This window comes from Ascaphus truei, chromosome 21 (genome assembly GCF_040206685.1).
Source record: "Ascaphus truei isolate aAscTru1 chromosome 21, aAscTru1.hap1, whole genome shotgun sequence".
NCBI classification, from domain to species: domain Eukaryota; kingdom Metazoa; phylum Chordata; class Amphibia; order Anura; family Ascaphidae; genus Ascaphus; species Ascaphus truei.
Window position 1 is genome coordinate 4,474,282 of NC_134503.1, and position 22,991 is coordinate 4,497,272.

Consider the following 22,991-nt stretch of genomic DNA (forward strand, 5'->3'; position numbering starts at 1 on the left):
CTTTCTCTGCTCATCTGCAAGGCTGAAAACATGTTTATTGGAATATGTTTAACAGTGAGCCTGTCCATTTTGCTGTCATTTTATTTACCCTGCCCAGGGTCAAATCTTTTTACTGCCACATGTCCTGCCAAACATTGGAAAATTTAAGTGGAAAGGAAAGATTGCTTTAGTAGTAGATGTGGTGAAATTTTACAAGTCATTTTTAAGAGCGGCTTTGCGTGTGGTGGCCGTAATCTACACTTTAGGAATTGCACCACAAAACCGATTACTTGCGAGGTACAAACGTAACAGACCCTTTATTTTGTTATTGCGATTAAATAGCAATATAAACATTATATAGCAATACAAAATATTTGTTTATTAATAAGTGAGGCTTATTTTTTTAAAGTAGAAAATCCCATTGAGATGTGGATCAAGAAAGCTGTTATTTGACACTAAGGCAATTTCATTCTTCACTTAGGGTATATTCTAGCTCCATCACTCCTATGGCAGGGAAGGGGTTAATAAGGACAGAAATCAGAATTATTCCTTATATAATAATGAATGTATGTAAATATGGGAATCGGTTAAATTGAAAGGCCATCCATAGGTGAGCTGCTGTGTTTTCAGCCGCCATCTTTTATTGGCCGACATTTTGTCAGCATCTCTGACAGAAGGGCTGGTCACGTGACGTTCCCTGGACTTGTTAGGCCTGTTGCCTGGGCAACACTGCGGGGGGTGGGCTCTGTGACGTTCGGCCCGAGGTGCCGGCAGCTGACGAATCAAAGAGCGGTGATGGGGTGGAGACGCTGTTTGAACCGACCAATGGGAGGGCGTCGAGTTGCGTCCCGGAAGAAGAGCTCAGTGAGCGGCGGAGCGGTGGGCTGCTAGGGGGGCCGGCCCGGTACTCAAGCTCTATGGAGGTCGGGTGAGAAAGCGCCGCCTTGCCAAGGCCGCTCATGGTAAGGAGAGGAGGGGGCAGCAGCAGCAGCCTGAGGTCCTATTGTGACTCCTCACTGCAGGGCGGCGCTAATAATAATAATAATACTACTACTAATAATAATACTTCTAATAATATACTAATAATACCAATAATAATAATACTACTACTAATAATAATAATACTTCTAATAATATACTAATACCAATAATAATAATACTACTACTAATAATAATAATACTTCTAATAATATACTAATACTACTACTACATAATAATAATACTACTACTACTACTAATAATAATAATACTACTACTAATAATAATACAACTACACTCATGTTGGTGCTATTAATATTAGTGTGGGGGGAGGGGGTTAAGCACTAGTGTACACTTTGTTATTGCTATTATTATTAGTGTTGTTAATTCTATAAGTAATAGTAATAATGTGTATCCTGCAGTGCTATCAAGGAAATTAATACTTACACTAATATTAGTGTTATTTTTCATTTATTTGATAGCACTGCAGTGTAATTATTGTTAATGTGTTTGATAGCACTGTAGTGTACATATGAATAATAATAATGTATTTGATAGCACTGTAGTGTACAGAGTAATGTATTTGATAGCACTCTAGTGTACATATTATTATTAATGTATTTGATAGGACTGCAGTATTATTATTATTATTATTGTATTTGATAGGACTGCAGTGTAATTATTATTATTATTAATGTATCTGATAGCACTGTAGTGTACATATTATTATTATTATTATTATTATTATTATTATTATTAATAATGTATTAGCACTCTAGTGTACATATTATTTATTATTAATGTATTTGATAGGACTGTAGTGTAATTATTATTATTATTATTAATGTATCTGATAGCACTGTAGTGTACATATTATTATTATTATTTATTATTGTATTGTATGTCTTTATTTATATAGCGCCATTAGTGTACATAGCGCTTCACAGTAGTAATACATGTGGTAATCAAATAAATAACAGATAATATAAATAACAGATCATGGGAATAAGTGCTTTAGACATAAAAGTAACATTTCGGAAGAGGAGTCCCTTATTATTAATGTATTTGATAGGACTGCAGTGTAATTATTATTATTAATGTATTTGATAGCACAAGTGTACATATACTTGTTATTTATTTGATAGCACTGCTGTATACACAGTACTAAACATATATTTTCTTCATACCCTGTGGCATTTACAGTTCACAAGTTTGCTATATGATGAACAGAGAGAAAAGGTAACCTGCTCAGGATTGCAAGGAGCAGACCCTGAGAGTTACTAATAAGAATGTTTCTATATAATGCTGACAGTGCACACAGCCCTGTGCATAGAATGTTTCAGGCACAATGAGTCTCTGCCCTAAATAGCTTGCACGCTAATCTTGGGGCCCAGAGAGATAAAGTGACTTCCCCGAGATCAGCTGACTTTAGCATTTGAACTGTGTTCACCCACATTCACCTACATTACCGTATAGCGCATATAGCTGCTGTTATTGTCCTGTGCAATGCTTTCATGGGCAAATCACCACCAACCAGACGTAATGTACTTCTACCGGAGTGCGCTGAAATTGTTAGGAGGAAATATTAAGTCAGTTCTGGCTTTATATTAGCTGTCAAATTCAGATCTTTTTAAGTGATGCCCCTGCTTCCAGTTCTTTAAAAGTATAGTTCTAACATTGCTGTTTCAACATTTACCTGGCTAGGGCTTAGAGAGCCGTATCTTACAGAGAAGCGTTGCAGACAGGGAGCGGTTTACATTCCGGGTGTTTCCAGGAAAGCTGTTACCTGTGAACGTTACTTGGCTTTGGTTTGTGTGTAGACGGTTGCAGGATGCATCAGTAGTAGCCATGGGAACTGTTATCTGGGAGTTGAGTCAACTGGGGAGTAATTCAGTCCCTACTGTCGGGTATCTCCTAAACAGCGCAGCCTGGGATGCCGCTGCCTCGTTCCTGACTCTTACTTTCTTAAAGGATTGATTCCCCATATTAAATGTAAGGTATGTGCAAAGACCAAATGGTGTCCGTTTTCATATGGCATTGCGTACAGCAACATAAGGGGAAACCTGGATATTAAGATGTTCAGTACAATCTCCTTTTGCAGTCCATTCATGCGTTTTTCATACTTCCGTATTTGCTGACCGATGTTTTAGTGTGTTTTTATCTTTTTACAAGCATTACCCTTTCGCTGCCAAGGGCGTCCTGCAACACTTTGCGGGTAAAGGGGTAAATGCGGGTGTGTGAAGTGTTGCGTGACCTGTGGTTTCATATAGGTCCGCAATCCACTGAATCATGACCAGCAAAGCGCCATTGACATTTCATGTATGTACGATAAGGTCAGATGACACCGTGGTGCTTGTAGATCAATCCTACTGATGGTGACCTTGGAATGACCTATTGCCAGGCACACATCTCGGTTTTATTCATTCAGTGAGCGGGCGAGAAGAGAGCGAGAACCGACTTGGTATTTTGAACAAACATTAGTGAGCTGTCCCTCGCTCGAATAAAGAGCAATAACATTAGGGCTACATTTAGGACACGTTTCAGTGCGCTCAGCTGTTCAAAGCTCTAGTAATATTGGTCCTGGAGAAATGTAGATTTGTTGTGGGTTATAATACCTTGTAGCTGACCAACGTTAGTATTTATAGATGAAGAAATCAGTAAGGTGTGTGTGTGTGTACAATACACTTGAAGAAGAAACCTATGATGTTTGGAAAACTCGTTGCACTATAGTTTTTTAGGAACAACCTCAAAGGTTTTCCACCCGCAACGAACGTGCTTTCCGTAGGAGGAATAGTTTGTAGCTTGGTGTCAAAATATTAAAATCCCTCAAACTTGTAACAAATGTTCATTCTGTTCTCTTGGGTACTTGTAAAGTTCTTGTCTCTGGCTTTCAGTGATCAGGCGGTAAATGATTTTATTTATTTTTACGTTGCACCCACCCATCCTGGCTATTCGCGTCCTCGTTCTGTACCCATCAGAAAAGAACAATGAAGACCAGGTCCCCGTCTCCCCCGTTGCACGTCCATGTGGATGAAAGTACCCCGGTCCATGTGCACATAAGGAAGGGTCAGAAACCAACAATCAAGGTACAGGTGCAGACCTAGCTGACCAGATGGTGTCACATGGGGGGTGTTTTCTCTCCCGATATGTCTGCAACTAGCTGCGCTGTTGTTTTTGCCATACAAAAAAAACTAATTGGCTATCCTCCTTTACAACACTGTTATTACCCCCATTGTGACACGTCGGTGTGTAGGCTCCTGTTTCATGTCTGCTTACCTTGCACATCATTGTGGACACTGTCCCACCCCTGATGATCCATACCATGAAACTGGGCAATAAAGTGACGAATTGTTTGTTTCTTTTTGTGCACATCCTCCTGTTTTTCGTCTTATGTTTTATAAACAGAAAGGAACAAAGAGTAAAATGAAAGGGGAGACGGGTAGTTTGCGTCACAGCGTGAATGTGAAGACCAGGGTCCCTTGGATCCCTCCGGGGAAGACATCTATGCGGGACTCCGGACTCAGGTGGGAGGTACGTGAAGCGCGAGCGACCGATTCTTCCGCTATCCATGGCTGACATGGATTCGGCTCCTCTTGCCGCAAACTGCTTGCCTTCCAGCAGTGATGGGGTTCAGGTGTTTCATAAGGTGCATGCCTCCCTTAAATCAATGACCTAGCAACGCATCATTTGCATTGTTACACGAACACCGTCCTGGGCTCTGATTTTGCTCAGTTGGGCCTCAGGACTAGAAACAAAATCCTGGGCCTTGTGGCCCCTGATCACCAGGGCGGCAGCCTAACTCACTACAGAGTCATTGCCTTTCCTGGGGGGGGGGTCTATGGCTTGCATAATTATCTGTGAACATAAGATCAAGGTATCATCGGTCCGAGGCAAGCAGAGAGCATTCTGTCCTCTCTTCTTCTGGTATGTATGGAAGGATGGAGACAAAACTTCACACACTTATTTGGGTTGAGATTGTGAGGAACACCCAATCCTCTTCCACCTCTCGTAGACACCTGGCAGTAATCTGCACATCTGTAGTGATCATGCAGATTTCTGGAAGATGTAATGATAATTATAAGCTCTGCACAGCGGTTTAACTGTCCTAAAAAAGGTAGTGTTCCCGTGTCTGAGCTAAATACATTCTAGACCACATAAATACAGGGACATAATTCTTTGGGCCTGTTTATTAAAAACGCTGTATTCAATATGTATGCTCTAAAAACAAAAGCTGTAAGTACCCATTTAAAATGAAAGTGAAACTCTATAATTGTAAATTAAATTGTAAAAAAAATAGTGGTTCTCTATACCCTCCAGTATAATTACATAACAACATCTGGTTCTGCAGAGGTTGCGTTACCATCATATCATTCTCTTGGCTTTGTTTTAAGGCATCACAGCCAGCGGTGGAAGGGATGTGATATCTATGGCGCTCAGCTCTAAAGCGAACTGTACTATAAATTAATAATAGGATAAGAACTAATAATATTACATCACTGATACTGCTTGTATATTGCTATTTATTACTACCTGATTGTTATTATTTCTTTATTAGTAATATTATTAGTTCTTATCCTATTATTAATTTATAGTACAGTTCACTTTAGAGCTGAGCGCCATAGATATCACATCCCTTCCATTCCTACTATCTGACCAGGGGTCAGAGTTATATCATAGGCAGCCGGCCTAGCATTTAGGACATAGCGCTCCCTTTTTTTCGTCCCTTGTATCACAGCCAGCGGTGCAATACATCTGTATGGCAAAGGATAAAGTAAATCAGATCTTTTCTCTTGACTGTCCTACCGTAACTCCAACAGTGCTCTCCTGAGCTAGATAAATGTATGCATTAATACTGCTCACTAAAATGGCCTCTTCTTGCATCAGCCACAAGTCGGCAAAGCCCTCATGAATGCCGAGTGAAATATTACTTTCCAAGTTGTGCAAAGAAGGGAGGGATGCTCTGAGATGTTTGAAAGCTTTTGTTCATAAACATATCAACTATTTGTTGATCCAATAAAAGGTATCCCCCCTACCAATGCACAAAATGACCTGGTCTTTGTACATATCTAGTCGAGTGTTTAGATTTGGAAGGAGCAGTGGTAGTGCAGGACAAAGGCAGCCATTTCTGCACCCAGCACGGTGCTAGTCCTGAATAAATAGGCTTGGCCAACGTTCCTTCAGAATACTGATTGCCACATGTGGAATGACCAGCAACATCTCCTGCTTCCTTCCCCCAGGGTTTGACCCATCGCTTGGAGATAACACCCCCAAACACAGAGAAGATGTTTTCAGCGCTGCGTTTGAGCGATCTTTCTACAGACGAGGAGGAAACCATGCGCGGCAAGATGCGCTGCTACGAGAAGAAGATTGACAACTTGATGAGTGAAGTTGGAACATTGAAGAACGAGGTGAGGGTGATGGGCAGCCAGGCTTTAGTGAATTTGGATTGTGTCAATGGAAGGCAAATCTAGTTGCAAACTGTCTTTGTGGTCAGGTGGAGCTACACAGAAAGGACCAAAGCCTGGGGAAGCGTGAGGAGCAGCTGGCTGCGTCCAAGCGGTTTCTGAAGTCCCAGAAGGATGAACTGGCTGATGTCTCGCTAGAACTGACAGAGACCGAAAATGAAAACACACGACTCAAGAGGAGCATCGACCGAATCAAGGAGGAGCAGGGCTTCAGTCTGTATGTATTCAGCATCCCAGATATTCCACATTCTCGCCGTGGGTAGCGGGCAGCTGTTCATTAGAGCAGCAGGTGGTCTTTGGAGCGCCCCCTAAAAAGAAATATATTGTGTATAAAGCAATATTGATTTGACTCCTCCAACTCCCATTATTGCCAATAGTTACACCCATTGATCTTAACTTAACCCAGTGCAAACAAAAATAGAGACTGTTGATTATAACGTTTTGTTGAGGACCAGCACTAATATAGAGCCCAGACCAAGGACTGTGTGCTAGGGCTACTTTTTATAGAACCATTGCAGAGTTAAGACTATCCATGTAGAATCGGTGACATTATATAGTGCAGCGGTTTCTGTTGGAAATAGTTTTCCGCACAGCTACTTTACATCGTACGTGTGCAGAGGGTTTTAAACTGTAGATGTAGGGAACTTCGGGACCTAGGAGAGAGTAGGCTGTGGGTATCATTGAGATGCAGTGATATCCAAAGCTATTAGGTGAGGGAGACTGGCTCTCGTCTGACATCCGCTATTTTAGACGGCAGAAACAACAGCTGCAAGAAGAGCAGTCCCATCTCCTCTCAAAGCTGGTGGAAGCCGAGATGGATGGGACAGAAGCAGCAAAACAAGTGTCTTTGCTGCGTGATACCATCAACAGCATGAGACATGTAAGTATTGCATACACTGGGAGACACACACACTGCAAACACACGAGCCTGTCTGTCACCTTGCCTATGCTCCTCAGGAAAAGCGAATGACTAGCACCAACGTGAACCTGCTCACCAGACAGAAGGAGGTCCTGCTGCAGAAACTGAGCACGTTCGAAGATACCAACCGCACTCTGCGGACGTTGCTGAGGGAGCAGCACAGCCAGGAGGTAAGTAGAGGTTTTGGGGAGGAGAGTCTGGGTATGCTGTACGGCACCGTAGATTAGGAGAGCGGATAAGTACGGGTTTAGAACACCTGCCTGGCTGCGTGATCACAAGGTACAGGGGAAGTCTAGTAGCAGCACCACTGTCTTTTTTCACTGTTGTGCAGTCTGTCTAGTCACCTCTTGACTGCTCCAACATGTAGAGGTCCAGCATTGTGATTCTGTGCGGGTAGAGTTTTATACCATACTCCTACTCTGCAGACAGAAACACACCGGCTACTGGAGCAGAAAGAACTGCTGCTGAAGAAGCTGTCTGACTCCGACGCGGAGAGAGCGGTATGTCTGCCGGGTGATCACCGTTTAGTGGGGAGCAGAGTAATAATGGGGTTTAATCAGTGGCGGAACAAGACACCCGTGGAGCGGGTGCGGTGATTGCATAAGTTGGGTTCCATTTCCGTTGGGTCCCTACTACCACCGCCACCACTCGACAGGTAGGGCTCTGGGGTAAAGGGGAGGCCTTCAGACAGGCTGGGAACGCTGTTCCGGCTGCTAAAATGAATGTCAGAACGGAGTTCCAGCGGGTGGGAGATGGGCCCGTGAAGGTGGTGGGGTCATAGTACGGACGATCCGGCTGCACATATAGTGGTTCTGTCACTGGGTCTGAGTGGTGACGACATTCTCAGGAACGCAATACCTTATTCGGTATTGGAAGACGTTGGCCTTTATTGTAGCAAAAGACGAGAAGCCTCAGTGCTACGTCCAACATGACAAATGATATAGTTAAATACTTATCTGTGTCTCCTCATGTGAGGGTCATTTAGTTACCTTCTTTGGTCAACGCATTTTAAGCTTGCAAACCACGCCACGTATCCCGTCCTTTTTTTTTGCAAGACCCAACACTACTTGCGAACGTTCTCTTTACCGCTCTGATAGAGGAAGGAGTCTCAATAGACTGGCCATTCACAGCTGCATCACAACACTTGCTATTTAAAATTGCTCTGTGTGAGCTTAAACCCAGTAGCAGTTATATTATTCCTGTTGAATGATGGAGAAGGTGACGTCACAGTATGTTTAAATAGGGGCCCTAGTCTGTCTGTATGGTGTTCTTTTCTGAGTCCATAGCTAATACACTCAAACATCTTCTTGGGTGAGCTACAAAGTGATTAAAAAAAAACTTATTTTAGTGATTTTTGCGCTTTGTGATGTTTGTTTGATTCACTGTAGTAATCGGATTAACACCGGATGCAGTATATCCTTCTATTCATCTGCACCTTATACACGATATAGCCTCGCGGTCACTGCCCACTTAGGCATGTTACTCCCCTATGCATGTAGAGAGTAACAATACCTGCAGTGGTTCAGGCCTCTGATCCCTTGCTTATTGTCACTGTGCCCTCCGATGCAGCATCTCCAGATGAAGCTTCACGAGAGGGATAAGGAGCTGGAAGATCTCCTCATCCAGCTGAATACAGAGAAGGTCAGAGAGTGCCCGTTCTTCCATTCTCGCACCTCCCCCTCTTTCCGTTTTCCTTTCCTTCTAGTGGAATCTACGTTGGACCTTCCCCCGATTTCTGACCGGTTCTGTTTCTCACAGGAGCTCTCCAGGACCGCATCAGAGTTCTCCAAGTCTCTGGAAGCAACGCGAGCTCATTTGCAGGGACAACTGAGAAACCGCGAGGCGGAGAACAACCGCCTGTCTGTGCAAATTAGGGTGAGATAGAAGAGGCTCTGCCGTTGAATCTGCCTCGTCCTTTCGCTTTTGACAGGGTTCTGCGCGCATGTGTCTCGCACAACAGCAGGTTCTGTGCGGGGCTGATCACACAGGATCTCCTCGACACAGAGAGCCAGTAGAGTTGAGAGTGTGTTGAACAAGCGAATTGTAAAATGAAAAAACTAATTGTTGCATTGATGTGACACCTGGTTTTATTTCCCAAACTGCACGTTTGCTGGAATCGGTGCAGTTTATTGTAACCATGTGAAGGAGCAAGATCTCCTCCTATTATTTCATGTGCTAGTGGTTCATTCAGAAACGGCTGTAAGCTCCTGAAAGTTTTCATTCTTTTTGCCCGTTTAGCCATTTAAAGATGTCATTTCTATCCAGGAAGTGTTTTTGGTCATACTTTTTTTTTTTTTTTTTTTTAATGTATCTTTTAATGTATAGAGCACCATAACTGTGCACCGTGCTTTACAAAATAGACAATAGAATATAGATAATTATAACACAACCCGTGCAACAAAAAGCCGTCCTTGGTAAAGGGAACCCCTACCCTGGGCAGCTTAAATCTAAGTGATAGTTTGGGAGTTGGAGGCAGTAGGATGAGTGGGGGAGAGGTAGTCCAGGCTATTACATTGCCTCATGGACAAGATGTTTGTCCAAATGAGTCATGCAGAATGGTTTGTCATTATTTGCTGCTTTGTGGACATGACCTGTAGGAAGGGAATCCTGACCCGAGCAGAGAGGCCAGCGGCAGCGCAAACGTTTTCTCTTTCCTGTCCTCCCAGAACTTGGAGCGTATGGAGTCCACGCAGAAGGGAGAGCTGGAGCAAATGATGGAGCAGCTGAACGAGATGAGGCAGGCGGTGGATTTTGACAAAGAAGGCCTGAAGAAATCTGCGCGAGCCCAGAAACAGCGCGCGGAGCGCTGTGAGGAGGCCATGGAGCTGCTTAATGCACAGCTAATGGAGAAGGTGACTGGGGCCGGCAGCAGGGGAAGGAGCGTATTATTTATTTATTTATAAAATATTTTACCAGGAAGTAATACATTGAGAGTTACCTCTCGTTTTCAAGTATGTCCTGGGCACAGAGTAAAACAAATAATACATGGTTACAAGTACAGTTACATAAATGAACAGGGTATACATTATATACAAGACATTGCGTGCACAGTTAAAGAAAATATATATTATGAGCGTATGAAACAGTTACAGACCAGATTAAAGTGTGAGACAGCCTTAGGCCTTGCCACGCTGCCCACTACAGCGGACGCTGCGCGCACGAGAGCCCTCCCCTCAATGGCGCCGGGCCCGCTGCGAGGGGGGGGCCGCAGCGCTCGCGCGAGAGCTGCTCCTGCTCTCCATAGAATTGAGAGCAGGACTCGCGTCGAGCGATTAGGCACGCCCCCCGGCGGTTCAGCCAATGAGGGCGAACCTGCCGGGTGACGTCATGGCCGCGCCCCTGTCACTCCCCTGCCACGCCCCCCCCCCCCCCCCGGTCTCTCCTCCTGCAGTGAGCTGCAGACCGGGGAATCGGCTTAACGCGCCGCCAAAAGCGCGGGCGCGCGTTACAGCAGAGAGACCGGGGCCTCAGCCTTAGATTTGAAAGAACTTAAGCTGGTGGTGGATGTGGCGTATGTTTATCATAGGTCGTGATCCCTAAAAAGGACCAACAAGAGAGGTTCTTTGGTGATGCAACAGTGTGTATAGAGCTGTGAGTTAACACAGAGTCCTTATGTCTGCTCACACTATTGCATCTATGAGAAGCAATTATTGTGTGAAGCGCGTTCTTTTACACCACATCACCAACTTGAAATATGTACACACACACCCACCCAATAGGAAGCCGCAAGGGATGGCGTCACGGCTTCCTATTGGCCCGTGGGACCTTTAAACAGTCTTATTGTAAACCCAGCCAGGGCTATCGGTAGCAAAACGCCACTTTTAAGCGGCATTTACATTTCTCCTGAACGAATACGGTTACTTGCATTTTCCAGCCTTTTATGGTTGTTGATTTTCTTGAGCTGGAGACAATAGTGGAGCAGCATAAACAAAAGAAATCGGCCCCTCTGTCTGCTCGCCATTTTCCTGGGCCGGCATGTAAATCAGACTTTGAGACATTCTTTCACACGGGACCAAATGGGATTTTTTGGGGATAGAATTGGAGGTTTCATCTGAACCCGAGGGGACAGACGTGGTTTCGAAAGACTACATCTCCCAAAACTGTGCAGCAGACTTCAAGGTCTCTGTTCAATCACAGCACAGCATGGATTGAGTGGTATAATGGGGATTAAATGACACAGACATGTTCCCTCCCAGCCAGCACCGCAGCCACACGGCAAACTTTTAATCTACTTTTATAAACAAACCGCATAATCGTTTTCTCCAGGAATCTCGTACTATTCCGTTACCTTTACAGTGAACTGAAATATATAAACGGGTAATTCGGATCCGCTTTCCTACCTGCTATTCTGTTTCAATGTAGTTTAACCCGGCGCTATGTCCCTCTTTTCCCTCTTCCCATGGCAGGACACGCACCTGACTGAATCTCTCTCCGCCATCGACACCTGGAGGACTCGTTATAACGTACTGACGAAGGACAAGGGTCAAATGGATGAGGAGGTCGCCCGGTTGCGGAAGTAAGAGGAGGGAAGAGGTCCACACAGTAATATGGAGAGCGGGCGGTGTATCCTTCTATGTAGGCTTGTTCTAACCCTGTCTGTGTTGTGATTACCAGCCGAGTAACAGAGGTGCTGGAAGAGCGTCAGGGCATTGAGGAGAAGGCGCGCCTAGATCAGGAATCTCTGCTGGACAAACTGCACCGGCAGAACTCGGAAAACACCTACATGAAGATGGAGCATGAGATGCTTAAGGTCCGCACACCGCATGGTCACCCGGCCGGCATGGGAACTTACAGGGTTGCCTTTAAAAGTCCGTCAATTAAATGAATACCAGCATGGGGTGACCACCTGCCACCTGGAAACTGCTGGCTTAAAGGACAGCCGGACTCCCACCATTACATCTTATTCTCTTCAGTTGGGTTTTAGTTCTGGGCCCGGAACGAGCAGCAGAGAGTTGTGGGTGTCTGTGTGACGCTGGCCGTAGAGTTAGAGGTGTGCCTTGCGGAGCCAACCACACTTACTTGGGCTGCTGTAGAGACTTTGCCGAGCAGAGTAGGAAAGCAGCCTTCCGCACACACCGTTTGCCCTTTAGGGATCCCTTTTTTCCTGATCTATTCATAGCTTGTGGCTGCAATACTCCAGCACAGAACCGTGACTGGAACAGAAACAGCTTTTGTGACTAAACTTACAAGACTCTTCACGTTAGCCAGCTAGTGCCTGACAGGGTCCATGTTTTACTAAACCATGCTGCTCCATAAAGCACCGTCCACCTCATTGAAGAGGAGGCGGCTTCCCGCGAGGAGTAGAATGTTGCTGTAAATATGGCCCTTGATTGCTCCCTTTGCCCTGTTCTAAGAGGGCTTGGTATATGTAGGTGCAGCATTCACTGTGCTTCTTGTGTTAACGAGCGTCCCTTGCTGCCTCTCTCTGTAGGCAAATATGACCACGGTGGAGGAGAAGTTGTCATTGGCTCATAGTGAGGTGCATCAGCTCAAGAGCTCTCTACGGCAGTATGAAGGGCTGGTGGATACCTACAAAGGCCAAGTAAGTGTCACGCGGGCAGCATTGATATGGGGTGTATCTTTCGCCAATGAGGCACACAATCTATCTCACACTCCCAATCAGAGGTGCACTATTTGCACTTAATATATTAAACTACAGGGGGTTCATTGTAATATTTTTGTGTGTGTGTGTGTGTGTTGATAACCCGCTTCCAGGGTGCGGTTTGGGCAACCAGCAAACTGGGTAAATGCCCGGTGGGCCCATGGGCCTGTGCCGCCTGGGATGGTGGAAACAGAGGCCCCGCGCTCTTCCCACTCAACAATGAAACTAATGTCCGGGGGAGAGAGCGCGACCTCTGAAACTGCCGCTAACCAGAGCGGCATCTCATCCTGCAGCGTTGCGTTGTCATGGCGACTCGTCTTCAAATGGCCATGGCAACGAGCCATGTGACATGACACCGCGTCGTGGTAGGAGGGCCGGTTAAGGCGAGATATCGACCCAAGCAGTATGTCCCCAATCCGCCCCGGTCTGCTTTCGTTGTTGTAACAGTTTTGTTATATTGGGATGGTATAAAATGTCTTCTCCCCCCCCCCCCCCCCCTTCCCCAAACCTTGATTAGAGGGATGTGCTTCTGTTTCTGATGGACATGCGACATTGTGCTGATGGTGCGTCCTTCCCCCTCCTCCTCTCGCAGGTACAGAAGACTCGGATGGAGGCGGACGAGATTTGCCTGAAGCTGGACTTGTGCGACAAAGAAAATAAAAGCCTGAAGGAAGAGATGAACCGGGACCTGGAGCAGGTAAAACACCGGCGCGGCAGCTGGAGAGACGCAGCCACAGCCCGGGAAGCACAACGTGCGCGGCGTCTGGAGAGACGCAGCCACAGCCTGGGAAGCACAACGTGCGCGGCTGCTGGGGAGACGCAGCCACAGCCTGGGAAGCACAACGTGCGCGGCTGCTGGAGAGACGCAGCCACAGCCCGGGAAGCACAACGTGCGCGGCGTCTGGAGAGACGCAGCCACAGCCTGGGAAGCACAACGTGCGCGGCGTCTGGAGAGACGCAGCCACAGCCTGGGAAGCGCAACGTGTGCGGCTGCTGGAGAGACGCAGCCACAGCCCGGGAAGCACAACGTGCGCGGCGTCTGGAGAGACGCAGCCACAGCCCGGGAAGCACAACGTGCGCGGCGTCTGGGGAGACGCAGCCACAGCCTGGGAAGCACAACGTGCGCGGCTGCTGGAGAGACGCAGCCACAGCCCGGGAAGCACAACGTGCGCGGCGTCTGGAGAGACGCAGCCACAGCCTGGGAAGCACAACGTGCGCGGCGTCTGGGGAGACGCAGCCACAGCCTGGGAAGCACAACGTGCGCGGCGTCTGGGGAGACGCAGCCACAGCCCGGGAAGCACAACGTGCGCGGCGTCTGGAGAGACTCAGCCACAGCCCGGGAAGCACAACGTGCGCGGCGTCTGGGGAGACGCAGCCACAGCCTGGGAAGCACAACGTGCGCGGCTGCTGGGGAGACGCAGCCACAGCCCGGGAAGCACAACGTGCGCGGCGTCTGGAGAGACGCAGCCACAGCCTGGGAAGCACAACGTGCGCGGCTGCTGGAGAGACGCAGCCACAGCCCGGGAAGCACAACGTGCGCGGCGTCTGGAGAGACGCAGCCACAGCCCGGGAAGCACAATGTGCGCGGCGTCTGGGGAGACGCAGCCACAGCCCGGGAAGCACAACGTGCGCGGCGTCTGGAGAGACGCAGCCACAGCCTGGGAAGCACAACGTGCGCGGCGTCTGGGGAGACGCAGCCACAGCCCGGGAAGCACAACGTGCGCGGCGTCTGGGGAGACGCAGCCACAGCCCGGGAAGCACAACGTGCGCGGCGTCTGGGGAGACGCAGCCACAGCCCGGGAAGCACAACGTGCGCGGCTGCTGGGGAGACGCAGCCACAGCCTGGGAAGCACAACGTGCGCGGCGTCTGGGGAGACGCAGCCACAGCCCGGGAAGCACAACGTGCGCGGCGTCTGGAGAGACGCAGCCACAGCCCGGGAAGCACAACGTGCGCGGCTGCTGGGGAGACGCAGCCACAGCCCGGGAAGCACAACGTGCGCCAGACATTCTCAGTCTTCTATTTAACTTCAGTGAAGGGGCCGCTGAGGCAACGCTTAACCCTTTACTGCCAGGCTAGTGTGTTGCTGGCCCCTCTGGCAGTGAAAGGGTTTGAAATAATATGGGGTCGATCTATTAAGGCAATTTTGGAGCGAAATCAAGGGCATTTTCACCCTGCACATGTATCAAATTTTTGCCCCAGCTTGCACCTTGGGTAGGGTCAGTAGGGGGAGTCAGTAGGAGGAGTTGGGGAGGAGTTACACGGTGCACAGATTATAATGAGATGTATCACATTCTGCGTCTCTGTCCCAGCATGCACCTTGGGGAGAGTCAGTAGGAGGAGTTGGGGAGGAGTTACACGGTGCACAGATTATAATGAGATGTATCACATTCTGCGTCTCTGTCCCAGCATGCACCTTGGGGGGAGTCAGTAGGAGGAGTTGGGGGGAGTAACATGGTGCACAGATTATAATGAGATGTATCACATTCTGCGTCTCTGTCCCAGCATGCACCTTGGGGAGAGTCAGTAGGAGGAGTTGGGGAGAGTTACATGGTGCACACATTATAATGAGATGTATCACATTCTGCGTCTCTGTCCCAGCATGCACCTTGGGGAGAGTCAGTAGGAGGAGTTGGGGAGAGTTACATGGTGCACACATTATAATGAGATGTATCACATTCTGCGTCTCTGTCCCAGCATGCACCTTGGGGAGAGTCAGTAGGAGGAGTTGGGGAGAGTTACATGGTGCACACATTATAATGAGATGTATCACATTCTGCGTCTCTCTGTGCTATGCTTTCTCTTTTATTTAGCCCCAAAAATCCTCAATATCTGAAGTGACTTAAATCTAAAATTCTACATCGGATGTAATTAACGGTTCTTGCATATGCCGCAGCTCTACTCCAAAAAACTGTGCAGTGCGTCGAAACCGTTTTCTCCCTGTCCCTCCATGGCCGCGCATTACATGGGGATCTATTCTCCTTCCATCCGAATTTAGGACACAGACTTCTGACCCAACTGAGGTTTTATAAGGCCTATCAATACCGGAGCATGATCTGTGTCTTGACCCGTTAAGGCCGGCTCAGTTCCTCTGCCGAAGCCGTCAGGGCAGATTCCTCTCCCCCTCCCTTCCCCTGCTATGTTCCGGCCAAAGGAAAAGCTCTTACCGGGCTTAATGTCGCCCGCTCCGCTGGGCTGGAGCTTCCTGCACATAATCCTCCCCAGAACTCTCTGGCAAACTCGACTGCGGATGTGTAGTCTGCCCCTCGCCATAATGACATCACCGCGGCGACATTCTGGAGAATAGGCTCCACAGAGGTGTTCCCCATACTTTCTGCCCTTACCTGGCGGCTTTCGGTGCATTTGGACAGCACACGGCCCAATGACGTCGCCGTGGATGCTGGAAGTCGCTGGCTACACTGGAAAACTACACACAGATCTGGTTTGCAAAGGCAGATTGTCTTTTGGACAAGATTCAGATTGATCAGTTTATGAATCGGAGAGAAAATACAACTCGGATGTATATTTTCATTTCGGGAGATGATGAGGCCTAAGGTAATAATTCCTCCTTTAACGTAGAAAATATTGACGGGCTTATGCACTGTATTATCAAGGAGATGGCTGCGACTGGGTCTTCCTGAAGAAAAGGATTACATAAGTTAACTAGATAGAGTATTTTTTTTTCTAGAAAGAATCCTAGAGTTTTTTCCAGTTCATGAAATCCTTAAGGACTTTCATCTCCTTAATGAACACTTCCAGTCCACTGCACTTCCATTTGGCCGCTCCACGGGTGTTCACAAAGATAATCACAGTATTGGTTGCACATAACAGGCATTTAAAAAATAAAATGTTTGCCATATCTGGACAACATCCTCATCGGAGCCCGCCCAGATATGGAGCACGCCCAGAAGGTCACCCATATCCTTTCCCAGCATGGCTGGTCAATCCTCTACTAGAAAAGGCAGGCTTTTTCCATCCCAGATATTATTAGAGATGGATTTGGACACGTCGAGGGCAAAAGTTATTCTGCCAATGGACAAAAAAAAAAAGACCATGTCGTTGAGCTATGCAGGAGAACGCGATGTCGGCAGTATCTCACAGCCATCCATTCGTGACCACCCTGAGAAAGATGGTGTCTGCCATGGAAACAGTACCTTGGGCTCTCATCAGACGAAGATCCGACGCAATTTCTTTACGAAATGGAACAAATAGGCCGTGAGTATATTACAAATTATAGTTCTGTCTTCAAAGACCTGCATCTCTTTGAAATGGTTGGAATTGGAACACAATCTGGCCAACAGATGCAAGCACTTTGGGTTGGGAAGCCAGTCTCCAGGAAAACATTTTGTTCGGCGTCCATTCAGGGGCCTTGAATCAAAGCTTTTAATCAATATTTTAGAACGACAAGCACTTGCATCTCAGGACCATCTCCTGGGGGGTCGACCAGTCCAGGTTAATTCGGACAACGTTACAACAGTCTCTTATGTCAATCACCAGGGTGGAACCAAAAGTCCTCAAGCTGCAAGAGATGTCAAGAAACCGAGACGGGTCAATCAAACATCCCAGCAATATATATTACAGGCACAGAGCATACACAAGTGGACTTTCTCAGCAGAAACTTCATAGACCCAGGAGAATGGTCTCTGAATCACAGAGGGAGAGTGGGCAGCAAATTGTGTTGTCTTCACGAAATATCAGTTAAATGTATCAGCATGGGATGAAGCTCCTTTAGGGGGAAGAAGGTTCTTCAGGGCTGTATTGCTATAATTTGCCAAACCCTTATCTTTAGCTTTGGGATATTCCCTCGTGTTATGCGCTGCCATGGAGGAACGGGGAGAAAATGTAATTTATTTATTTTTTACGCGCCGATTTATTTTTTTCCCGGTCCCTCCATGGCAGCGCATGTCCAGTTCCCACCCTTTGGTTTTTTTTCTTGGCATGATTTGGCGGTACATTTTATTTTTAATTATGCTTGGCATTCTTACGTGATGTCAATGTCTGGATACATGTAAGATTATCAGGCACGTCTAGACGTACAACGGACCATGCTCTGGTATAGGAGGGGCTGATGGAGCCTCAGTTGGGTCAGAATTCTGTCCTACCTTCGGACGGGGGTGGGGGGGGAAGCATAGACCTCATGTAATGCACTGCCATGGAGGGACCAAGAGAAAATAATAAATTATTGGCGAGCAAAACATTTGCGTTTTATCTGCGTTGATACATAGACCCCAATATTGTTACCATATTCTCTCTAGTGATTTCCCTTGTTGGAACATGTTTTCTTTTGTAATATGCAATGAGTTTTATATACAAGCCACATGAACATTACAAAACTTAGCATTGTTGGTAAAAATGTGCCCACAAGTAAGTGTTCAACTGCGTAACAAAGCTACTCCCCACCCAAGTAACGACCCCAAGGAAGAAACGGCAAGCGATGAGGTTGTTGGTTCTGAACACCGAATCTCTGTGCCATCTTGGGCAAATAACTCCCTCCTTTTACCTGATATTGTCCTCCTTTTACCTGATATTGTCCTATCTGTTACATAGTAATATGAATACGATTTTGTTTTCTACCCTCTCCGTTATGGAGTCTTCCATTTTGACCAGGGTACCGCGAATGAGTTGGCAGCATTACATCCCAGAGGCTGCCGCTTCTGGGATCTAGTTATAAGGCACTTTGTAACTGGTATAATTACAAATTAGCACTAATGTCTCACCCTGTGACCGCTCAGCCTCTCGCTTTTTATGTTGGTCTGTCTTCAGATGCGTAGGAAATTCCAGAGCCGCCTGGCTGAGCTGGATCAGCTCCCGGAGTTGCTGAAGCTGACGGAGATGAAGCTACAGGAATGTCAGGACCAGCTGCAGGGATACGAGCAGAAGAATACAGAGCTCTCCTCCATCATATCAGAGCTGCGCACTCGGGTAAGGAACTGGCGCAACAACACCTCCTCGCTCAAGATATCGGATGCAGTGGGGCGGCTGAAGCGGTGATGTGACAGAGCATCTCACTACCTCTCCACGTTTCTCTCCTTAAGTCTCTCCTCTACCATCATCACGTTCCTCACCATCGCATGTTCTTCTAATTAAATATGGCACTGTTAATAAATGAAGGTCTCTAGTGGTTTTTCCTCTCCTTGTGGCTGTGTTTGTGTGCCTGTCGGGGATAATTCTTCCCAATAACTCTCTCCAGGCTTTTGACCTTCTCTTGCTCCCATTATTCAAGGCTTCTATCTTTGCTCAGCCTAATAACTCTTCCATGTTGCACATGGCGCTTTCATCCCCTTTCTTCACAGCCCAGTCTACTGGTCAGGGTGAGATATGCTATCGGAGGTAAGGAGGTGGCAGCATCTGGTTTTATTTGTAGGTTCTATGTCAGACGATACAAGAATGCAGGTAGTCTCAACTTGAACTACTCCTTCAGCATGTGATTGATCTCTACCTGCCATTCAGACTTGGGTTCCTCCTTCCTGTTCAATATCAAACAAGATATAGATGTCACTACATTGCTTTGTTAATTTTGTAGATGGAGAAGCAGGGAGACAAGATGGAGTCGACAAGGGAGAGGTATCAGACTGCTATAGAGGAGAACAAGCGTTTAGTCCTGAAACTTGAAGAGCTGGAGAGGTGAGAGCCAATGGGGACTAGACTATATTTCATACATCTGTTCAACGCAACATTCTCATTGTTGGAAGAGTGCATTTGTGTCTTTTGGACAAACCCCCTTAAGGATGGAGCACTTCAAATGAGACCTGCTCCTAACCTGTTGGGACGAACTGCAATAGTACTAAATGGATGTCTGTCCTCCTGCAACCAGGAGACTGGAGGATGATGGTACTCAGAACAGGGAGCTCCTGCAGATTGTGGCCAAGCGCGAGGAGTCAATACATCAAAACCAGCTGCGGCTGGAGGAGAAAACCCGTGAATGCACAGCCCTGGCACGTCAGCTGGAGGCCACCATTGATGATTCCAGGAGGCAGGTGAGTGGCATCAGAGATGTATTTACATCCGCACTTAGACACAGTACAATGGCGTGGCTAAGACTGTTTCAACTCCTGCAGGTGGATCAGACAAAAGAGCACGCCTCCTCCAAAGAGCGAGTAGTGCAGTCCAAAGTCCTGGATCTGGAGACACAGCTGAGCAGAACCAAAACCGAACTGAACCAGTTCCGTCGCAACAAGGAGGATGTGAGTAACGGGGGAGTACTGTAAGGGAATATAGCAGTCATGGGTATAAGTGGTTCTAGTAGCCATAGTGGTCCGGGAGGGATGTATATTTGTTGCAGGCTGTGATACCTTTTTAATGGACCAATATGGTAATGCTTGTTGAACACAAGCTTTGGTGATCTCACAAGTCTTCAGATGTGTATGTTAAAAAGAAACTTGGGATGTGTCAATAGCGTGTGTACAACTACCGTAGATGCATGGAGAAGTTGATTTAATTCATAAAATTATACGAGCCTGTTACAAACGTGGGTGTGGGAGATGTTCCAAGCTTTGCACCCTGTATAAAAGGGCATTTTTCAATCGCTGCAGAATACTCCATATTGAGAAACAGAAATGGCTGTTTGCCAGCCCTCCCTCTGTATTCACAATGTCTGCTCAGTGCTACGGGGGGTGTTCATCTTTAGAGCAGAGGTCCTCATGCACATCTCTCCCCTTTTTTATCCTGTGTCTTTTTATCTGGATGTTGCAGTGGGAACAGTCCTTGCAGGTGATGTGTGTGTTTGTGTGTGTGTTTGTGTTTTGGCATAACCTCTTCATTCTGATTGGTTGGTGTCCTGCCCCTGTGTGTGTGCAAACTGACTGTGACATGAGCACCCAGGCATGCCGCCCTCTGCTTGTGATGGAGGGGTTATGTGCTGCTGTAGGTTGCAATGGAAGAATAATGTATATATTTTTTTGTTTCCAGGCTGAGCGTCGGTTCCAGAGCCGCCTCCAAGATCTGAAGGACAGATTGGAGCAGTCAGAAAGCACCAATCGCAGCATGCAGAACTATGTTCAGTTCCTCAAATCCTCATACGCCAATGTGTTTGGTGACTCTGCTTTGACCAGCTCTCCCATCCGCCCCCGGACTCCACTCTAAGGAGGCGATGTGAACTCCGTGTCCTAGATAGACAGAGGTTTGATGTATGAGGAACATCAATGAAGTTGATTCAAAGCCATTAGGGAAAGAACAAGGTCAACACTCATCGATCCCTCCTGACTAATGGAAATAAGGCGTCACTCTGCATATTAGCGTGCAGTCTTCCAGCTGGCTCTAGAATGCTAAACACCATGTGGTATGGAGTAGACACCATCATTTTCAATCTCAGGAACATACAGAACAGGTCGAAGGGGGGGGGGGGGGGGCGCGACCTTCAGATGTCAAACGTTTGCCTGTTCGAGCTCCTCACTGGGCTGGTTATCCCAGATAGTGGGGAGTTTTTTTATTTTGTATTTATTGTCCTCCGTGCTTGATGCCTGTATTGCTTCGAGTGATCTTTTTGCTAACGAGAACGCTGGCCCCGGTGCTGGCTGGGCTGCGTTTAGCAAAGCGGCGTTCCGCACAGGGGAATTAAAACATTTTATTCCAACCTCCACAGACGTGTTGAGGGAATGTGGATAAGGGCTGCACCCTTCCCCAAAACTATTCCGATCCTTTAATTTCGGGCTCTAGTAATGACACTGTTGGTAGAGAGAGCAGCCATTACACACTAATATTTACACATATTGATCACACCAGCATCACTCAAATGCATAACCTTTTCTACTCTCTCCTTTGCTGTGTGTTTTGTACGTTGCTTTTTATACTTCTAGGTTATATTTATACTAGAACCATGAATTCGTGTTTATAATGATGAAACTTCAAGAGCCATTTCTTTGTTTTTTGTTAATTATTTTGTTTTTTGTATGAAAATGGTTTTTATGTATTAAAAAAAAATGTAAAACAATCTCACGGTGCTACAGTAAAATTCTGGAAGTGTTGATCCGTTTTGTCCAGTCTCCTGCATTTCAATGCATTTGGATTTTTTTTGAGGGAAGAAAACCCAAACTCACAGGGTCTGTATTCCACATATAAAGGCTACGCCTGTTTGGAATAGTACATGGGTAAAGCAGAAGTTGTAGGTAATGAATACCCTTTTCAGGACCATAAAGTTCTGTTCATGTAGTAACAGCCCACTCAGGCTTACCTGTCCCCTCCCTGCCCCTCTCCTAACTTTAACCAAAAGGCTCACCCACCATTGGTGAAAGGGCACCCTATCACCCTCCTGGCAGCATAGAGCTGCCACTGCACTCCTATGTGGCTACCGCCTGTACAACATCCCAATATGTTTTCGCCTCTCTGGTCCCAAGTCTGACTGCACATTTAAGATGGATTGCGATAGATCTCCCCACTTGTGATTTTGCCCACACATATTCACAGCTCCTTCACCAGACAATGAATGCAGGCAATCTCGCAGACCGCTTGCTAGTCCATACATCAGGAGTGGCCAACTCCAGTCCTCGGCCACCAACAGGTCAAGTTTTAAGCATAGTGCTGCTTCGGCACAGGTGGTCAATCATTCACTGAGTCACCTGTGCTGAAGCGGGGATATCCTTAAAACCTGACCTGGTGGTAGGCTTTGATCACTGGAGTTGGCCACTCCTGCAATACAGGATCGAGGACAGACCGTTTTATGGCTGAGTGCACACACATTGTACACCGCTATTGAACATTATAATGAAGGTACAAGGAAACGAATCAGAGATACTAGCATTTTACGACAAGAAGAATCTAAGGGGGTTGTTTTTCCAGCTCTGTTATGGGGTAATGCACCTGCACGTTAACACCCATTACAGTTGGGAATGGGGCTTCATGGCTCTGGGGGTCTGACTTTCACAGAGTGAGACTTGCTCCAGGTGAGTGAGTGAAGACTGACATTGTCCCTGTGTGTTTATTCATTAGGTTACTTTTAATTCCCACCCTAAGCATTCTGGGACCTGCATACTCCATCTGTGCCTATTTAGCAGGTAGTCTAGCTGTTTTGGGTCCTGTACCTAATAAATACTTGCTGTACATATTTCAACTAGT

General features: G+C 46.8%; 1 protein-coding gene across 5 annotated transcripts; it reads left to right on the plus strand.

The window, feature by feature from the left end:
* Positions 1 to 776: 776 nt before the first annotated feature.
* On the plus strand, positions 777 to 21,906 carry ODF2 (outer dense fiber of sperm tails 2). 5 transcript variants are annotated; one of them, XM_075578588.1, is made up of 21 exons: positions 778 to 941; positions 2,880 to 2,954; positions 3,936 to 4,043; positions 4,363 to 4,488; positions 6,195 to 6,365; positions 6,452 to 6,639; positions 7,173 to 7,302; positions 7,380 to 7,511; positions 7,767 to 7,841; positions 8,911 to 8,982; positions 9,100 to 9,216; positions 10,008 to 10,193; positions 11,748 to 11,857; positions 11,956 to 12,091; positions 12,773 to 12,883; positions 13,536 to 13,640; positions 18,705 to 18,863; positions 19,465 to 19,565; positions 19,756 to 19,918; positions 20,000 to 20,125; positions 20,850 to 21,906. In XM_075578588.1, the coding sequence occupies exons 1-21, from the start codon at positions 939 to 941 to the stop codon at positions 21,021 to 21,023; spliced, it is 2,568 nt and encodes an 855-aa protein (XP_075434703.1). In that variant the 5' UTR covers positions 778 to 938; the 3' UTR covers positions 21,024 to 21,906. The 5 variants fall into 5 exon arrangements, with proteins under 5 accessions (XP_075434706.1, XP_075434703.1, XP_075434704.1 ...); XM_075578591.1 differs by lacking the exon at positions 18,705 to 18,863 and having other exon boundaries at positions 777 to 941; XM_075578589.1 differs by lacking the exon at positions 2,880 to 2,954.
* Positions 21,907 to 22,991: the final 1,085 nt, after the last annotated feature.